This window comes from Leucoraja erinacea, chromosome 21 (genome assembly GCF_028641065.1).
Source record: "Leucoraja erinacea ecotype New England chromosome 21, Leri_hhj_1, whole genome shotgun sequence".
Lineage (NCBI taxonomy): Eukaryota > Metazoa > Chordata > Chondrichthyes > Rajiformes > Rajidae > Leucoraja > Leucoraja erinaceus.
The window spans coordinates 19,546,526-19,566,869 of NC_073397.1; the positions used below are offsets into that span (position 1 = coordinate 19,546,526).

The 20,344-nt window shown below is 47.4% G+C and overlaps 1 protein-coding gene across 1 annotated transcript in view; it reads right to left on the reverse strand.

Annotated features, from left to right (window-relative positions):
• The window catches only part of col9a3 (collagen, type IX, alpha 3), a 76,137-nt gene that overhangs the window by 37,526 nt on the left and 18,267 nt on the right, over nt 1-20,344 (reverse strand). The window contains exons 6-19 of the mRNA XM_055652326.1: nt 19,863-19,907; nt 18,558-18,581; nt 17,203-17,256; nt 16,281-16,334; nt 15,736-15,780; nt 13,819-13,875; nt 11,224-11,277; nt 9,676-9,729; nt 6,737-6,790; nt 5,880-5,933; nt 5,039-5,092; nt 2,823-2,876; nt 1,366-1,419; nt 1,179-1,232 (exon numbers count right to left, since the gene is read on the reverse strand). Coding sequence (XP_055508301.1) covers nt 1,179-1,232; nt 1,366-1,419; nt 2,823-2,876; nt 5,039-5,092; nt 5,880-5,933; nt 6,737-6,790; nt 9,676-9,729; nt 11,224-11,277; nt 13,819-13,875; nt 15,736-15,780; nt 16,281-16,334; nt 17,203-17,256; nt 18,558-18,581; nt 19,863-19,907 — 711 coding nt within the window. The remainder of the gene's footprint in view (nt 1-1,178; nt 1,233-1,365; nt 1,420-2,822; nt 2,877-5,038; nt 5,093-5,879; nt 5,934-6,736; nt 6,791-9,675; nt 9,730-11,223; nt 11,278-13,818; nt 13,876-15,735; nt 15,781-16,280; nt 16,335-17,202; nt 17,257-18,557; nt 18,582-19,862; nt 19,908-20,344) is intronic.

The following is a 20,344-nucleotide window of genomic DNA, read 5'->3' on the forward strand; positions in this document are numbered from 1 at the left end:
CTGATATCTATGTTCTCGTCCTGGCCTCTATAGACTGTGTACTCTAATTATGTGCTCATTTGGACATCTTTTATCTATGTGTCCTGACCATGTTTTCACTCTGGCCTCTGTAATGAATGCCTTCTAATTATATATATATATATATATCATCATCATCATCATTAGCGACGCAGTGGTGCTGGTTTCCGACGGGCACGGTGATGGACGCACCACACATCTGTCCTCCATGCAGCCGGCAAGCTCCTCCTTTATCCCTACACGTGCCTCTTCCATCAATGTCTTCAGCATCGTCTAGATTGGCCGTCCCGGGTCACGTCTTCCATGGGTGGGTTCCCACAGCACAACCTTGTTGGCTGGCATTTCTGGGGGCGGTGGCAGTGACCAGCGAGCCTCATCCTGCTCCACCTGATCTACTCGATCAAAGGTGGAATCTCCCCATAGAGCTGGGCGTTGGTGATGTGGTCCCTCCAACTGACATTTTGAACTTTTCTGAGCATTCGGGTGTAGGTACCATCGAGAGACTTGGACAGTGCTCGAGTGAGAGTCCATGCCTCACACCTGTACAATAATATGGTCTCTACAGTTGCATGGAAGAATCTAAGTTTGAGACCCTTAGACATCAGAGGCGTCCAGATTTTCCCCCACGTGATTGAAAGCTTTCCATGCGAGCGCTTTCCGGACCTTGATGTAATTCTCCGAGCTCTGCATCCCCGCTCTCAGGTACTTGAAGTCCTCCACTTTCTTGAGAGATGCACCGCCACTGGTCTTGAGAGGCTCATGGTCACCAGCGTTGTACGCCATGTACTCCGTCTTCTTGGCATTGAGGTGGAGGCCCACTTTCTTGCATTCCGTCTTGACCCTGCCGAGCAGCTCCTGTGCCTCCCTAACCTTCTGACAGCAGGACGATGTCATCAGCGAAGTCGAGGTCTGACAAGTTGACTGGCCCGATTCTTCTCGAATTATGCTCTCATTCTGACCTCTGATTTCTGTGTGCTCTAACCATTCTCATTCCGACCTTGATTGACTGTGTGCTCTCATTGTGCTCTCATTCGGACCACTGTTATGTGCGTGCTCTAACCATGCTCTCATTATGCCCTCTGTGCCCTCTAATTGTTGTCTATTTTTCTTTGCACTCCCCCCACTAAGATCTGCTGACGTTTCGAAGGTTCAATACTTACAGGCTGCCCAACAGGGCCTTTCTCTCCAGGGGCTCCGTGTTGCCCTCCTTCACCCTGTAACACAAGATGCATATTGTCAACACACTCCTGGAGCTATCTCCATCTCCTCCTACTCAGAACTACTTCATCGGAGTTTCCTTTAACAGCGGTGGCTTTAACTAACAAGGAAGTAAAATCGACACGTTACCTTTTCTCCATTGGCGCCTGGATTTCCATCTCGTCCGTCACGCCCTTGACTTCCCTGAAATATTTCAGAACATTCTTAAGTCCTTTAGAAGCAACTCAGTTCAAGACAATCAGAATCCATGAACAAGCTCGCATAGATAGCTTGAAGTGGTCATGACATCCAAAAAAGAATTGTCCTTCACCCCGACACCCACATCTCATCTGCCTCTGATTGATCTCAGCGTTTGTTCAACATTTACTGCCAAACAGGTAGAAGTTTCATCCAATGCTTAAATTCCTTGCTCCTGGAACTGTTCTAGAGAATCTTTTCTACACCCTCTCTAATGTCATCAAATCTTTCTTATCAAGTGGCGCCTATAATTTTCAGTAAATTAAACTACAACTGAAGTAACAAAGAACACAGAACACAGGAACAGGCCCTTCAGCCCACAATGTCTGTTTTCTCCTCTGCACTATCTGCTGTACCAGTGTGTGACATGATTTGAGTGGGTAGGACACAAAACAAAGATTTATCTCACTGACAATAATAAACCAATACCAACATCAATAGCAGAATTCAAAAGATTCACCTGCCTCGAAGAGGAAAAAGATCATCTTATCTCTTTAAGAAATCAGCCTGTATGTTTAAAAACTGACCCCAGGGTCTAAATTCTCTAACAAGATGAAACATAATCAAAGACCTTTCCTACTCTGGTCATCCCCGCTCCCATCGAACAGAAGACGCAGAAGCTTGAAAGACCCAGGAACATCTTCTCCTCTGCTATCAGGCTTCTGAATGGTCCCTCCGTAAGCTGGTGCACTGTCTGAGTCACTGATATACTGTTGCGGACAATTAGTGCGCTACAATGCTGAGAACTATATTCTGCACTCTGTACCTTCCCCTTTGCTCTACCTATTGTACTTGAGTTTGATTCGATGGTATTTATGTATAGTATTATCTATACTATCTATTTGATTGGATAGCGTGCAAAACAAAACTTTTCAGTATACAATGGTACAGTTAATCTGGCTTGTTCATATTCATGTATAGCATTATCTGATCTGATTGGATAGCATGCAAAACAAAGCTTTAATACACAATAGTAAACGTAAACCTAAGCCTGGAATTCACCTCGCGTTCCATGCCTGCTCTACAATGATGAATGAATTAATAAGTTTATTGGCCAAGTATTCACATACAAGGAATTTGCCTTGGTGCTCCGCCCGCAAGTGACAACATGACATGCAGTGACAGTTAGGAATGACACATAAAACATTAAACATTAATAATATAACATTATTGATTAAACATGTGAATTAAATAAAATACCAGAGCAAAAGGAGGCTAAAGATTTTTGACTATTGATCAGAGATACTGCTCGTGGGGAAAAGTTTGTTTTTATGTCTGGCTGTGGCAGTTTTGACAGATTGTACAAAAGGAAGAGATTCAATCAGAGCAAATGCCCTGGACACACTTACCAGTTCCCCCTTCTGACCAGCTAGACCAGGTAGCCCCCGAGGACCAAACTTCCCCTGTAACAAGAGAAGAGAGTAGTTAACAAAGCCAGGGGTAGTGAGACCTATCAAACCAAGAGAAATTGGAACAATAGGAGAAATAGACTAGAGAAGCACACTAGAATATACTACACTGGAACAGCATTGGAGGCCCTGGCTGAGGCCCCAGACTATGTGACTGACAGATAGGCCCCACCCATGACTGCCAGGTAAGCCCCATCCCAAGACTATCTGACTGACAGGTAAGCCACAGACACTCACAAATGTTGAAAGCTGTACAAAACTATAAAAAAAAGAAACATCTTAATAAGAATGAAAACAAACACATTCTGGCACATTTAACCATTGCATCCATCTAAGTTGACTCGAATCCAGAACTATAAATGTCCCTGAAGTTGCCTCTCCCTATTCCTCTCCATCGATTGGATGCAAGTGTTTCCGTAGTTACTGCTGGGGATCCACAGGAAGTTGGCCATGGCCTTGGCTTCCATAAGGAGTCCAATTTTGGGGCTCTTGGGAAAGCTGGGAGCGCTGTGCTGGCGTGAGTGACCCACACAAGTGTTTTGAATGTCATTCTGATCCTCTTTAAAGTTTAGAGATACAGAGTGGAAACAGACTCTATGGCCCACAGGGTCCACCATCATCTGCCTCCACCATCACTCCTGGCAGCATGTTCCAGGCACTGTGTAAAAAAACTTGCCTCGCACATCTCCTTTAAATTTTCTCCCTCTCATCTTAGTATTTGACATTTCCACTCTGGGAGAACAGAGTTTGTCTACCCGTTCTATACCATTCACAATTGTCCATTCATAATCTATATCCAGCTGCGAGTCAATGCTCCAGGAATTTTCAGGAATCTCCTGGAATGTAAGCGGATGTGGCGGGACCAAATTCAAGGAGACTTCATTGGAAAACTGTCATCTTTATTTGTACAAATATTAGGATGGCAGAGAAGGCACGAAGTGTCCAATCAGGTATTGAAGTTTGTACTCACTTTCCTATTTATTATGGAAAGATGGGGTGAGAGTGTCAGTGACTAATCACAGGAGACTCGGGGCAGGTTAATAAGTCACATGTTGTGACCTGTTGAAGTACATACATCCAGAACCATGATCAGTATGGAGATCTGCCAAAGTGTTGGTTTGGTGTATATTGCTGGAGTCTTTAGTGGTCTAAGCCTCTCATGACGGCACAGCAGCAGAGACCTGGGTTCCACGGGTGCTCTCTGTGTGCAATTTGTACGTTCTCCCTGTGACGTGCGTGGGTTTTCTCAAGGTGTTCCGGTTTCCTCCCACACTCCTAGGACGTGTAGGTTTATAAACTAATTGAGTTTGGTGAAATTTTTTTAATTGTCCCTAGTGTGTAGAATAGTGCTGTTGTACGGGGTGATCGACGGTCGGCATGGGCTTGATATGGCCAAAGGGTCTGTTTCCCCACCATATCTCTAAAGTCTTAGGTCTAAAAGGATCATCTCTGCATCTTCCACACTCTATGCAACCTCCCCATGGCTCACTGCATCTCTCTGCCTCTTGCTCATTCTATTCATTCCATACTACCCTGCCAAGATTCCCCGATCTGAAGAAAGGTTGACCAGAATCCCACTCTGGAGAAGGAGGCCATTTGGCCCATTGTGCCCGTGCTGGCTCTTCGTAAAGAGTTATCCAATGAATCTTGAATTCTCCAATTTTAGATAACCTCTAACAACCCCCCCCCCACCCCCTCCGCTTCTCCCCGCACCCCCTTTTCTTTACCTCCCCCTCCTCTGTGCCCCACCTATTTCTCCCTTCTCCCTTCTCCATCCATTCCTTCCTCTGGCTTCACTTTTCAGAACTTTTCAATTCTTTTATCTCATCTTTTTTTCATCTTTTGCCATGGTGCAACAATCAACGCCCAACCTACCCTCCTCTCGTCTGTTTTACCTATTTTCTACCAGTCTTTGTCCTGCCCCTCCTATAGAGCCTTCAGAGAGACCCGGAGAAAACCCAGCACAGAGTGTCTCTATTAGTAATCACGCAACTGCAGTTCCTTGTGTCTCAGAACACATGACAATATTATACATGTCTAACGACAAGTTCCTAATGGTTTTTATCCTACATGTTATGCATCATTCAAGGAGTTTTGAGAAATTGAGGTAGGATCATGACAGAAATATCCGTTGAAAATATCAGACAGGGACTTACCGAGCTTCCTTTAGTTCCTTGGATTCCCACATGTCCTTTGCGACCAGCATCTCCCTGGAATCAACACCAAACAATCATTGATTAGCTGCCGGGCCAATCCATTAGGTGGCCTCACTCACCAAGTGGAAGTCACAGGCTACTGGTAACTCAATCATCCTCAACATATGTGTGATCAGGCAGCTGGGACAGTCGGGCCGCTGCCACACCCCGGCAGGTCTGACTTGCCCGCCGTGGAACCGGTAACCCGGCTGAAGAGGGAAGCCGCCGAGCCCGGCCCCTGCTCGTCCCGAGGAACAGAGAACCAGAGAGCAAGGTGGAGAGAATCGGCGACAACGGAAGCAAGACCAAGGGGCCGATAAGGTGAACCGGGGTCTTACCTTCCGCACCCACAAGGATGGCTGCGGGAGCCCATGGACTCAGTGGGCTGTTTCTATTTCAATTTCTATAAATTTCAATACACTGTATTTCATCCGGGATTGTGCTTATGTCTAGTAATAATTTACTGAACTGTGCAAAAAAATAATAATTTCACTGGTACCTCGGTACATGTGATAATAAAGAACCATTGAACACAAGCCAGTTCCAAACTGCGGTATATCCACTGGCCCACTCCCTCTCGCAGCCCTCAACAGAATAAAGATCAAAATATTTGCCACCACACCATCCTTCTCCAAGTCTGTGTATTGGCCACTTTGATTTTGTTTTTAAAAACTCAAAGACAAATCTGTTTGAAGCAACATCCTAACCCCCTCCAACTCTAAGTGCCAATGAAGGGAAGGTTGGAGGATTCGGAGCGGCGCTCACTGTGGAGGGGACGTATTCCTGGTGTTTCTATACTTACAACTTTCCCAGAACCCCCTCGAGGGCCAGAAGCTCCTGGGAATCCCGTCAGACCCTGTGGGCAAAGAGGAGAATCAGAAAAGAGAATCAGGCACCAACGCGCACTGATCGGCCACCAAGGGTCCCAGTGGCAGCCCGCTTGTCCCTGCGGCCACCACCAGCATCATCAAGGACCAGTCGCACTCCCTCCCCTCCCCTCTCCTCTCCCATCAGGTAAGAGGTACAGAAGTGTGAAAGCGCACACCTCCAGATTCAGGGACGGTTTCTTCCCAGCTGTTATCAGGCAACTGAACCATCCTATCACCAACTAGTGAACTGGAGTCCTAAGCTACTATCGACCTCATTGGAGGCCCTCGGACTACCTTTAATCGGACTTTATCTTGCACAAAACGTTATTCCCTTAATCCTGTATCTGTACACTATGGACGAATGTAATCATGTATGGTCTTTCCACTTACGGAATAGCGCACTTGTCATTGTACCTCAGTACATGTGACAATAATAAACAAAACTATATAAAACTTGGAAACGTTGCATACAAATTGGCACCATAATTGTGGTGACCCTTGGGTACTTCCTCAGTGTAATCTACTATGCTTACACCCTTACACCTAAGTATGCTTGTTCCTATGTACAGTAAGATTTTTATTGAACTGTGCGCTAAAAAAAGGATTTCACAATACCTGGGTACATGTGACAATAAAGTACCATTGAACCCAGCACCCAACATACCCTCCCCTCCCCTCTCCCCTCAGCTAGCATCCTCCCCCTTGCCGAGGCTTGGGTCCCCTTCTTTTGTGAAAGGTGCTATTTAAAGGCAAGTTGTTGCAGAGCACGGAACCGCGAGCATTGACTCACCCTGCTGCCGGTAGGGCCAGGCTTACCCATCAGACCTCTCTGTCCTCGAGGGCCCTGTGGAGTGAACAGAACAGTACAACTCATGACAATCCAGCCAGTAACCTCCTCCCTCTCTTCCACAGCCGGACCTGCCCCCACATACACAGGTCGTATGGCGATACAAGGAACTGCAGATGCTGCTTTTACAAAACAAAACTCAGCAGGTCAGGCATTATCTCTGGAGAACATGTATAGATGCCATTTTGGGTGAGGACCCTTCTTCAGACAGATGAAGGATCCCAATCCAAAACATCACCTATCCATGTTCTCCAGGGATGCTGCCTGACCTGCTGAGTTACTCCAGCACTTTGTGTCTTTTTGTTTTTTAAATGTTTGCTTCTTGTGTCTTTGACACATAATTGATGAAATTATGAAAGTTGTGGGGTCATGTTACAGTTGTACAAGACATAGGTGAGGCCACGTGTAGAGTATTGTGCTCAGTTTTGGTCACCCTGTTATTGGAAAGATGGTGTTAAGCTGGAAAGGGTGCAGAGAGATTTACAAGGAAGTTGTCTGTTTCCATGCTGTATTTCTAAACTCAACTAAATAAACACTCTTCCATGAAAGATGAAGACCCATTTATGAGGATGTTGCCAGGACTAGAGTGCCTGAGCTACAGGTAGAGTATGAGCAGGCTAGGACTTATGCCTTGGACACAGGAGAATGAGGGGTGAACTTATAGAGGCATACAAGATGATGAGAGGAATAGAGAGAGTAAATGCACAGTCTATTACCCGCAGTAGGGGAATCGAAAACCAGAGGACATAGGTTTAAGAGGGGGGGGGGGGGGGAAGATTTAATGCAAACCTGACAAGCAACTATTTTTACACAATGGGTGGTGGGTGTATGGAAGAAGCTGCCAGAGGAGATAGTTGAGGCAGGTACTATCACAAGGTTTAAGAGATATTTGGACAGGTACATGGATATGATAAGTTTAGAGTGATATGAACCGAATGCAGGCTGGTGGGACAAGTGTAGAAGGGGCATGTTGGTTGGAATGGGCAAGTTGGGCTGAAGGGCCTTTTTCCATATTGTATAAGTCTACGACTATGTGATGATGAACTTGATTTCTCTGTCACTGAGATGGGCTCCGGTTCCCAGACAATATCCAGGAATCATCAGGAGTCCAGGGAACCTCCGTTACTTTATCCCGGAATAAATCGGTTCTCCTCACGGTCGGCAGCTCTTGTGCCTTCGGTTTCTGTAACTGAGACTTCGTTTTTGAGATCTCTCCCACCACATTTGTAATCCCACCAGAGGAAGGGTCCGTGACTGAAGGGTGGGGGAGGGAAGAGTAAACTCTCAGGGAGTGTAATGCCAAGGTGAGAGTTAGCAGGTAGGCACCGTTTTGGATAATGCACCACGGCTAATGTGATCAGTACACCAGAGTCATTCATAGGAATGTTGCCGGGAATACAAGGAAGAGTTAGGGGAGGCACAGTGGTACAGCGGTAGAGTTGCTGCTTCGCAGCTCCAGAGACCCAGTTTCGATCCTGACCTCGGGTGCTGTCTGTATGGAGTTTGCATGTTCTCTCTGTAACTGTGTGAGTTTCCTCCGGGTGCTCAGGTTTCCTCCCACATCTCAAAGTAATTCAGGTTTGTAGGTTAATTGACTTCTGTCAATTGTAAATTGCCACTAGTGTATGGCATAATGCTAGTATATGGGGTGATCGCCTTAAGTGTGGACTCGTAGGGCCGAATGGCCTGCTTCAGCGCATTATTTCTAAAGTCTAAAGACTGGACAGGTTGGGACTGTTTTCACTCATGAAGGAGGTTGAGGGATGATCTTATAGAGTTTATAAAATCACAAGGGGCATGGATACAGTATATGGTAGACAAAAATGCTGGAGAAACTCAGCGGGTGAGGCAGCATCTATGTAGCGAAGGAAATAGGCAACGTTTCGGGTCGAGACCCTTCTTCAGACTGATATGATATGAGGGGGGGGGGGGGGGGGGGGGGGGGGGAAGAAGAAAGGAAGAGGCGGAGACAGAGGACTGAGGGAGAGCTGAGAAGGGGAGAAGAAAGCAGGGACTACCTGAAATTTGAGAAGTCAATGTTCATACCACTGGGGTGTAAACTGCCCAAGCGAAATATGAGGTGCTGCTCCTCCAATTTACGGTGGTTGTCACTCTGGCTATGGAGGAGGCCCAGGACAGAAAGGTCGGATTCGGAATGGGAGGGGGAGTTGAGGTGCTGAGCCACCGGGATATCAGGTAGATTAATGCGAAACGAGCTGAGGTGTTGTTCGAAGTGATCGCCAAGCCTACGTTTGATACAGTACATGGTCACAGTCTTTATCCCAGATTGGGAGGGTATAAAACTAGATGGCATAGGTTTACGATGAGAGGAGAAATATTTAAAGTGGATTGAGATGCCAGAGGCAATAGCTGAGGCAGGTACCGTTATAACATTTAAAAGACATTTGGACAGATACAATGTTAAGAAATGTTTAGAGGAATATGGGCCAAATGTGAGCAAATGAGACTAGTGTAGATGGGGCATCTTGGTCGGCATGAGTGAGCTGGGCCGAAGGGCCTGTTTTCATGCTGTATGACTATTAAACATACAGGTGGGGAAGGAGGGTCAGAGTGTGATACATTGTTCCTGGTTTCATTGTCGTTCTGGAACTTTGATCTCCATTGAGTTATAAAAGACTAGTACCATTCCCCCCCCAGCCCTACACCACCCCCCTCACCCTCATCCCTCCCCCGGCCACAACAGTACCCCCGACACCACCCCCCTCCTCACCAATTAAAAGCTCTAAACAACACTCCTCTTCCTCCCGCCCCCTCCAGCCAGTGCAAGCCGCTACAGTACCCCTTCACCACCTCCCGTCCCACCCATTGGAAACTCCACCACCACCCCCCCACTCCCCACAGCCAGTGCAAGCCGCTCTTACCTGTAATCCGACCGTGCCAGGCAACCCGGGCACACCGGGATGTCCAGGATCTCCCTGTAAACCCAAACCATCAATGATTAGATCACGGGCGAAAAGCAAGGTGGCCCAAATAATTAATCTGCCTTTAATCTCATCTTCAGAACTAACTTTTCACAGAGTTAAAACGAGATGGCACAGTGGTGCCTCCACCTCACAGCACTGGAGACTGGTTCGATCCTGATCTCCGGAGCTGTGTGTGTGGAGTTTGCATGTTCTCCCTGTGGCTCCGGGTGCTCCAGTTTTCTCCCATACCCCAATGTTGTGCGGGGTTGGTTGGCTAGTTTGCTGCTGTATATGTCCCACAGAGTGTGGGTGTGGGTCGGAGAATCAGTGTGGAGTTGATGGGAATCCAAGAGACAATGGTTCAGAGGAATGGAATTACTCCAAGAGTCAGCGTGGGTTTCATGGTCAAATGGGGCCCATCGTGATCCCAATGAAATGTGGAACTAGGGAATAAATCAGCAGAAAAGGCCATTGACCAAGAGATTACTGGTTGGCCATGAAATCCTAACTCTGATGTTCTTCCGGGGGGGGGGGGGGTGATGACCCTTGCCCATCAGGTGTCTAGGTGGCTCCAGTTCCACCTGCGCAGCCAACTCTAAACTGCCTCTGAAATAGACCAGGAAGGCATTCAGTTCAATGGCAATTAAGACTTGCCTTGGCCCAAACCTCGTCCATGGACCCGACTTCATCAGTGGAGACATCAACAGTTTCAAGTTCCTGGACTTGTCCTGGACTACTGGACAATATCTCTAAAGATCTATCCTGGGCCCAGCACATTGACGCACTCACAAAGAATGCTTGTCACAACTCCACTTCGTCTGAAGTTTTAGGAGACTCAACAAACTGCCGAATACCCTATCAAACTTCCACAGGTGTATAGTAGAGAGCGTATTGGCTGATTGCATCACGGCCTGGTTCAGTAACTTAAAAGCCCAGGAACAAAGGAGGTCTCTGAGAGTGGTGAACACTGCCTGGTCCATCACAGGTACTGACTGACCTCCCCACCATCAACGGGATCTACAGGATCCCTGTAGATCCTGCCTAGTAGGATCTGTCTCAAAGAGGTAACCAACATCATCAAAGACCCACACCACCCTGGCCACACTCATCTCATTCCCACTAGCGGGAAGAAGGTGCAGGAGCCTGAAAACCATGACCTCCAGGGTCAAGAACAGCTGCTTTCCAACAACCATCTGGCTCGTGAACCACCCTGCACTACCTTAACCACACCCCTAACTACTGTGGATTTGTTCTTGGGATGCAATACGTGCTTCAGTTTGCAATGCTGTGGTCTGGTTACTGAGTATAAATTATAATTTATCATATCATTATTTGTCGTAAGGTTTTGCATTTAATGTATTTGCAAAGCTACAGCAAATAGGAATCTTGTTGTTCTGATCCCGTGGCAGATAGACTCTTGACTCTTAAAATAAGAGACGATTGGCTATTTGCCCTGGCCTCCTCGGTGTTCCAGCTCGCGCTGGTCTAAAAGCGCCAGGAATTTACCTTTGCTCCCGTTTTCCCAGGCTCACCACGATCCCCCTTATGGCCTGTGTGACCCTGGAAGGAAAAAATGGAAGCAATCAATGGCACTGGTGAACCACCAATGTCGGCAAAAGACTCAAATCATAAACAACAGCCCAGGTACTGAAAGGCGGCACGGTGGCGCAGCGGTAGAGTTGCTACCTTACAGCAACAGAGACCCCGGTTCGATCCTGACTAGGGGTGCTGTCTGTACAGAGTATGTACATTCTCCCTGTGATCGTGTGAGTTTGTAGGTTAATTGGATTTTGTAAAATTGTAAATTGTCCCTAGTGTGTAGGATAGTGTTAGCGTAAGGGGGTCGCTGGTCGGCACAGACTCGGTGGGCCGAAGGGCCTGTTTCTGAGCTGTATCTCCAAAGTTTAAAGCCTAAAGAGATACCGTGAAGTGGATCAGGGATGGGTCAAGGTTGTACGTATCAGAGAGGCTACGGATTGGTTAGGGACCGACAGCAATCCCACCGGATGAGGCAGCGGTGAAAAACCTCCCCCAGTTCTTTCTGACGACACCTATCACCACCCCAGCTGATTTACTGGAACAACGTGGACTTGCACAAAGTCCAACCATTCCACATGAGCCAACTGTTCACCGGTCAGATTTCAGCTCCATTTCTCTTTTGCCGCAAGAGCTGCCGCCTCACAGCACCAGACACCCGGATTCGATCCTGACCTCGGGTGCTGTCTGTGTGAACTTTGCACGTTCTCGCTGTGACCTCGTGGGTTTCCTCCGGGTACTCTGGTTTCCTCCCATATCCCAAAGACATGCGGGTTAGTAGGTTAGTTGGCCTCCGCAAATTGTCCATGGTGTGTAGGATGTGAAACAGGGGCAACATAGAACTAGTGTGAACATGGTTGGATTGGACTCGGTGAGCCATAGGGCCTGTTTCCATGCTGTATCTCCAAAACTAAAAAACAAATAAACTAAATCTCTTCCTGCTTTTCATTAAGACCTACTAGAATCGGTGGATGGATTCTGGGCTGTGGTAACAGGCAATCCACTACTCCCTCCTGCCAGCTCTTTCAGGAAGTCTCTGGTCAATTTGTTGAGAACAGCGCTATCAATACAACACACCCACACAGACCAACAGTATAAACATACACACATGTGCAGAAACACGCACACATACACATGTGACTACATATAGGCACACTCGGTGATGTATAGAAATAGTGGAGCACAAGAGACTGGAATCATAGCCTAAGACTTAAAGGACGTTCTTTTAGGAAGGAGATGAGGAGAAATTTATTTAGTGAGAGGGTGGTGAATCTGTGGAATTCTTTGCTACGGAAGGCTGTAGAGGCCAAGTCAGTGAATATTTTTAAGGCAGAGATAGATAGTTTCTTGATTAGTACAGGTGTCAGAGGTTATGGAGTGAAGGCAGGAGAATGGGGCTAGGAGGGAGTGATAGATCAGCCATAATTGAATGGTGGAACAGACTTGATGGGCTAAATGACCTAATTCACTCCTATTCCTTATGGTTGGCGGATGAGGAGGGGGGAGGCAGACGTAGAAGCAGAGGCTGGAGGTGATGAGTGGGAAAGGAAGGTTAAAGCATGGAACCAAGTCAGGGCGGTGGTGTGGGTAAATGGGAATGGTGGGGGAATGGGAACCAGTGGGAGGTGGAGTGTGTGGGAGAGGGGAAAGAAACTGTGTGGTCGGGGGCAAGGGGTGAGGTGGGATAAAAGGGTGAGAGAGATAGAGACAGACAGACAAACAAATTAAACCTGGGTGGACCAGAAGGTAAGAGAAGGGCCGAAGGGGGCAGGTTACTTGAAATTGGAGAATTCAATGTTCATCCTACTCGGGGAATATGACGGGTTGCTCCTTTAGGTGTAGACGTACACAAACCTGTACACACACTCACAGAGCAACATTTATCTATCTATCTAATCTATCATCTGAACATATACATGCACATACTGTATGCATGTGCACATATGTGTATACATGCGCGCACACACACACAGCAACATTTATATGCACACACAGAGTAATCTTGACACATATACAATGTTTACCAACACAAAATGTCGGATAGATAATAACCAGTAAGTGCGCGCACACACACTCACGTACACACGCACGTACGCACGCACACACACACACACATACGCGTACGTACACACACGCACGTGTACGCACACACACACACACACACACACACACACACACACACACACACACACACACACACACACAGTGAGACACATGTGCTCCCATGTAGAAGTGCACCAACTGGACTCTCCAATTGCTTTGGGAACCATCATCCATTCAGCTACTTTTGTTTAGGCAGGTAGATATGCAGGAAATGGAGGGATATGGATCATGTGCAAGCAGATAAGAGTTGGTCTTGACATCATGCTCGGCACAGACATTGTGGTCTGAAGGGCCTGTTCCTGTGCTATACTGCTCTGTGTTCTCTCAGGGCGACACATTAATTACCCAGTCGGCGTGAACTTTCTAAGGTGAATGTGACAACAAGGGAAGCTGACACGTTAACCTTGGACGGGGAACTCAGGCTGACGGGTGTAGACCAGTACACGGAGCGCATTCCCACACCTTGAATCCCGGCATTCCAGACGGTCCGGGCAGACCTGCGGGACACATCGCTGGGCACTGCGGAGAGGGACAGAGAGGTCAGAGTCAACCACTGCCAGACATTCATCAATATCAATTAAATTCAGAAATAACTATCAATTAACATCAACCATCCACTGATCTCAAATAATAATCAGCTGACAAGCAATATTAGAAATTAATCAATATCAACAATTAATCATCTCCTATTGTCAATTAGAATTGTTCGTCAATCAATATCCATTGTCAATCAATATCAGACATCAGGATAAGTTGTCAATTAATATCCACTGTCAATAAAAGTCCATCATCAATCTTTATCCATGGTCAGTAAATATCAGCGATCAGTGCATGTTTCCAATCAATATCCATTAATGCAATTTCCATTGTCAATCAATAGCAGTGATCAATTATCATTGTTAATCAATATCCATCGCCAATATTTTGGGAAACAGTGAAGGGAAAATGGAGGGAATATAATGGGGCAGCGTGGGATTGGTATAATAATGGATGCTTGATGGTTAGCATTAACTCAGTGGGCTGAAGGGTTGCATAGCATCATCAGGTACCAACCTCAGGGGTGCGCATATCTATGTACTGACCAGCTACCTGACCGCCCAACTCTGGGATTGGGGATGGGGGGGGGGGTCCCAGCACAATTGGAGCCAATGATCTGGACTAGGTTAGTTTGGAATGAAAAGATCTTGGGGTTGAAACCAGGGATAGATCAAAGCAAGCACTATTGGCTTTGAAGTAAAAGCAGGTGATGGTATTTTGGCCTCGATTGAGTACCAGATTAAAGATGTATTGTAATTATCCAGGGTCTTGATAAGACCACACTTGGACCATTGTGTATAGTGTTGGTCGCCTTGCGTAAAAAAAAGCATAGAAAGAGTGAAGGTCCACTGATTACAGGGATGGTGGACTTTCATCTGGGAGGAGAGTGAGTAGATTGGATCTGCACTCTCTAGAATTTAGGATCTAATTAAAATTTGAAGAAGATCCTATAGAACTCGATGGGCTGGATACAGGGAGGCTCTCTCCCTGGTTGGGACCAGGGGTTATAGTCTTATCATAGAGGGTTAGCTGTTGAGGACAGAGACGGGGGGGTGAGGGTTCATTCACTTAAGGCAATTCCCTACCCAGGGACGGTGGAGGCTGTCATCACATTTATTAAAAACAGACATTATCTGGACTCAAGGGCTTGAGCTATTGGGAGAGGCTGATAAGGCTTATCCTTGGAGTGTAAGAGGATGAGGGGTGATCTTATGGAGGTGTACAAAATCATGAGAGGAATAAATTGGGTAAATGCACAGTCTTTTGCCCAGGTTTGGGGAATCGAGAATCAGAGGACATAGGTTTAAGGAGGGAGGAATGGTTTACTAGGAACCTCATGGATAACTTTTTTTACACAAAGAGTAGAAGGCGTATGGAACGAGCTGCTGGAGGAGGTAGTTGAGGCAAGTACTATCGCAATGTTCAAAAAACATTTGGACAGGTACATGGATAGAACAGGTTTAGAGGGATATGGGCCTAACGCAGGCAGGTGAGACTAATGTAGATGGGACATAGTGGTCGGCATGGGCAAGGTGGGCCGAAGGGCCTGTTTCAATGCTGTATGACTCTATGTATGACTCTATGACCATTTTAAAGCTAGAGATATGGGGATAATGCCAAGAAAATGGTGCCGAGGAAAGTCAACCATGATCTTGAGGAATGATGGATCAGGCTCAAGGGAACGAGTAGCTCTCTCCTGCTCTTATATCTTATGCTCTTACATCCTCCTTGTATTGCTGGTTGCTATGGTTATGAAGCCAGTTCTGTACAGAGTGTCGTATGGAACCTACAGAATGCGCTCAGACCAGCACACGCAGACAACAAATGTTTTGGGAAACTTACAGAAAAGTCCCCGCTTCCTTCTCCCGTGTAGAGTCCGGGCTCGCCCTGCAATGAAAAAGAATGAGTGAATATCTGAGGACAAGTTCACACATCACACAGGTGGTGGTTGGCGGGTGACGGGTGATGGGAGTTTGGTGTTGGGTGGGTTACAAGTGGGTGGAGGGGTGGTGGATGGTGCACAGTATGTGGTGGGTATTGGATGTTCTCTGTGACTGGTGGGTGATGGAGATGGGTAACGGGTGAGTCGTAGGAGACTGGTGGGTGATGGGTGGCAAGAGGTCAGTATTGGGTGATGGGTGGTGGGTGATGGGTGGGTGATGACTGGTGGCAAGAGTTCCGTGTTGGGTGACGGGGTTGGGTCGGTCGGTAAAGGACGGTCAGCGGTGGGTGGCAGGTGGAAGGTGATGGGTGGGTGGGTGGGTGGGTAGTGAGAGGTTGGTGGTGGTTGGTGGGAGGTGCACAGTATGGGGAGGGTGTTGGATGTTCTCGAACCTCCTCAAGGTGGTTCCGGAGCCTCAAACATCCCCCATGGGTGTCACACTTACCGGAGGTCCAGGGGGCCCGAGAGGTCCAGGAAGTCCACGGAGACCATCACCACCCTGGGTAGACAGGGAGAACATTAGCACTGACGAGGTTACACCCTGTGCGCACGCATGGGCTGAGACGGAGCTGGGCGAAGCCACGTCACAACGGCTGTGCCTCAGTATCCAGCCCCCCGCCCTGGCAAGTTCACATTGGGTCAATGTGCAGTACTGAAGATGCACCATGCTGCAGGAAGGGCAGTAATGAGAGGTCACCGCAAGATTCCAAGCTTCTGCAGTTCCTTGCGTCTTAGTCAAGATTTCTGTCATCGTTGGCCAGCCAGTGAACACCAGTCTGACAAGACGGGGTCGTGGTCTGGAGGACAGTAGTCTCCACACAACTGGGGACTTCCAGCTGGTACCTGACATAAATACAGGCACCAAGACATACTCTAACCACACTCAGACAAGCTCACTTAGACACAAGAACGCACACTCCTATGTCTTATGGTCTTGTATGGGAGGCACAATGACGCAGAGGAAGAGCTGCTGCCTGACAGCGCTAGAGACCTGGGTTTGATCCTGAAATTCCAGATAGGACAATGACAAGCAAGAATTTCATTGTCCTATCTGGGACACATGACAATAAACTCTCTTGACTTGACTTGACTTGACTCTTGACTACGGGTGCTGTCCACTTAACCTCCCTGTGACCGCGTGGGTTTCCTCCGGGTGCTCTGGTTTCCTCCCATACTCCAAAGACGTGTGGGTTTGTAGGTTAATTGGCTCCCTGTAAATCAGCCCCCAGTGTGTAGGGAGTGAATGAGAAAGTGGGATAACACAGAACTAGTGTGAACAGGTGATCGATAGTTGGCGTGGTATCAGTGAGCTGAAGGGCCTATTTCCATGCTATATCTCTAAATTAAACTAAACATTGTTCACTTACCCTTGGACCACTCGGACCCTGGGGGCCTTCCAGTCCAACGTCTCCTTGAGATCCCTGGTGTGGTTTAATGCAAAAAAGTTGATAATTTTTCTACAAACTATAAACCGTTAGAAGGCACAACACCAGAAATAACCGGGACCACTATTTCCCAGAACATCCCATATCCATCCACTTCTTTCTGCACACCCTTGATTACTCTGTGAAAGTCTAACTGTGAAGCTGAGAGAAGTGGATGGGAGAATTCTTCCTCCCCTTTGCCTACTGAATCTCCCAAGAGTCAAGGTCCAATTTCAATCTACCTTTAGTTGTGGATGGGGGTTGTTGCTCTAATGCATGGGAAAGATTTATTGTCCTGTTGTAGTCGGGAAAAATAGCTGTTGTCCACTTGACCACCAAACCCTGCCTCCCTGGGTCCACATATACTGCTGACTGAGTCCTAGTTTGCACCAAGCCCCAGTGAAGCCATCCTTGTGTGCGTTGATTCAGTCAGGCATGCCTCGAATGTAGACTTCTCATCCTATTTCCCAAATCTCATATTTCCTCTCCCTACCTTGTCCCTGACATCACTACACACATACTAACAGCCTCCCCTGAGATGCCGACCAACAAAATCCTAACTATCTGTTTTGCAGCTTAAGATCAGTAACCAAAGCAAGGGGAGGTCGTTCTCGCCAGCTCTGCCACTTAAGACAGTGGCCTCGTGGCATAGCAGTAGAGTTGCTGCCTTACAGTGTCAGAGACCCGGGTTCAATCCTGGCTATGAGTGTTCTTTGTGTGGCGTGTGCATGTTCTTTCCATGAACTCGTGGGTGCTTCAGTTTCCTTGCACATCCCAAAGAAATCCATGTTTGTAGGTTATTTGGCCCTCTGTAAATTGCCCCCAATGTGTAGGCAGTGGAGGTGAAAGTGGGATAACATAGAACTAGCGTGAGTTCTAGAAGTGTAAAATCAATGTTCGGCATGGACTCGGCGGGCCGAAGGGCCTGTTTCCATGCTGCATCTCTGAACTAAACTAAAGCAAAATGTAAACTAAACCAAAACCACCAAGATCCAATTGGAGGGAGGTGGGTGTATGGAACAAACTACAAGAGGGTCTGAAGAAGGGTCTCGACCTGAAACATCACCTATTCTTTCTCTCCAGAGATGCGCTGCCTGTCCTGCTGAGTTACTCCAGTATTTTGTGTCTACCTTCAATTTAAACCAGCATCTGCAGTTCTTTCCTACACAAACTACAAGGGCAGGTGGTTGAGGCAGGTACAATCAGTGTTTAAAAAGCATTTGAGCAGGTACATGGAAAGGAAAGGCTGAGAGAGCTATCTCACACTGAGATCCACATTCAGTAAAACTTTGACTTACCGGCGATCCAATCTTTCCCGGCTCCTGTGTAATAAGGAAGAAAAACCCCACAATTACCATTATTGTAAAGGTCCAGCATCATACCTAATCCCCTTAGCAATGAGCTCAAACTTAATTCAACATAGACTCTCTCATGTCCGGAAGGGTGACTGCGACAGTTTACAGCAGGCATCAAAGCATCTCTGGAATGGCAGCAGAAGGACAAGGTGAGGCATCTCTATTTCAGTTGTAGAGCTGCTGCCTCACTGCGCCAGAGATCTGGGTTGGATCCTGACCTTGGGTGCTGTCTGTGTGGAGTTTGCACGTTTTCCCTGTGACCGTGTTATAGTGTCTATCTCCCCGTGCTCCGGTTTCCTCCCACATCCCAAAGATGTGCAGATGTGTAGGTTAATTGGCCCTCTGTAAATTGCCCTTGGTGTAGTGGGAGGATTCCAAAGTGGGATAGTATTGAACTAGTGTGAACAGGAGTCGGCATGTAGATTTGTAGATTAATTTTCCACTGTGAGAACTGTGTGTAGGACAGAACTAGTGTATAGGCAATTGCTAGTCAACGCAGACTTGGTGGGTGTATCTCTAAACTAAACTAAATTATACAGAGGGAGAAATAGATCAGCCATGATCGAATGGCGTAGTAGACTGAATGGTCTAATTCTGCTCCCATGCCTTACAGTCTTCTACCCCTGCCCCCAGTCTTGCACTCAGCTCCTCTGCCTCTTCCTCTTATAGAAATCTTATAGGGATCTTATAGAAACTTACAAAATTCTTAAGGGGTTGGACAGGCTAGATGCAGGAAGATTATTCCCGATGTTGGGGAAGTCCAGAACAAGGGGTCACAGTTTAAGGATAAGGGGGACGTCTTTTAGGACCGAGATGAGAAAATCATTTTTTACACAGGAAATCTGTGGAATTCTCTGCCACAGAATGTAGTTGAGGCCAGTTCATTGGCTATAGATGGGGAGTTAGATGTGGTCCTTGTGGCTAAAAGGATCAGGGGGTATGGAGAGAAGGCAGGTACAGGATACTGAGTTGGATGATGAGCCATGATCATATTGAATGGCGGTGCAGGCTCGAAGGGCCGAATGGCCTACTCCTGCACCTATTTTCTATGTTTCTATGTTTCCCTCCTCCCCAAATTCCCCCTCCCTCAGATCTCCCTCCCCCTCCTCCTTAGTTACCCCCTCCTCACGGCCACTGGCAGCAGTGGGAGGTAGTTTGCTGGCGGGCGGAGGGTGCTGAGGGTGACGGGGACGAGGGCAGACCCTGGGATTAAGCACCACCACGCACAGGTTCCAGGTGTTCACTCACCGTCAGTCTGTCCTCACCAGGGGGTCCAGCGGGTCCAGAGTCTCCCTGTGAACAAACAACATCACAGCTCACTGTCAACATCGCCGTGCTGCTGGCCACTCCGGGCCGCCAGCCCTTGCCCACAGCTCCCACCCTCACACAGCACCGGGTTCAAATCCCACTTCCGACTCACTGCCAACAACGCAGCACGGTGCCAAGGGGTGGCTGCCCTGGGCGTTTGGGAAAACGAAACAAACCGAGGTTTGATGAAGGGTCCCGAACCGAAATGTCACCTATCCCGTCCTCCAGAGATACTGCCTGGCCAGCTGAGTTACTCCAGCACTTTGTGTCTTTTTGTTTTTTAAAGTGTTTGTTTCTTGTTTCTTTGACACACAATTGATGAAATTATTTCCTGGTATCAGGAGCACACGGATAAAACCTTCCTATTCATTGCTTGGTGCTTTGGATGGTTTCTATCACAGTGCCTGCTGATCCCTCAATGA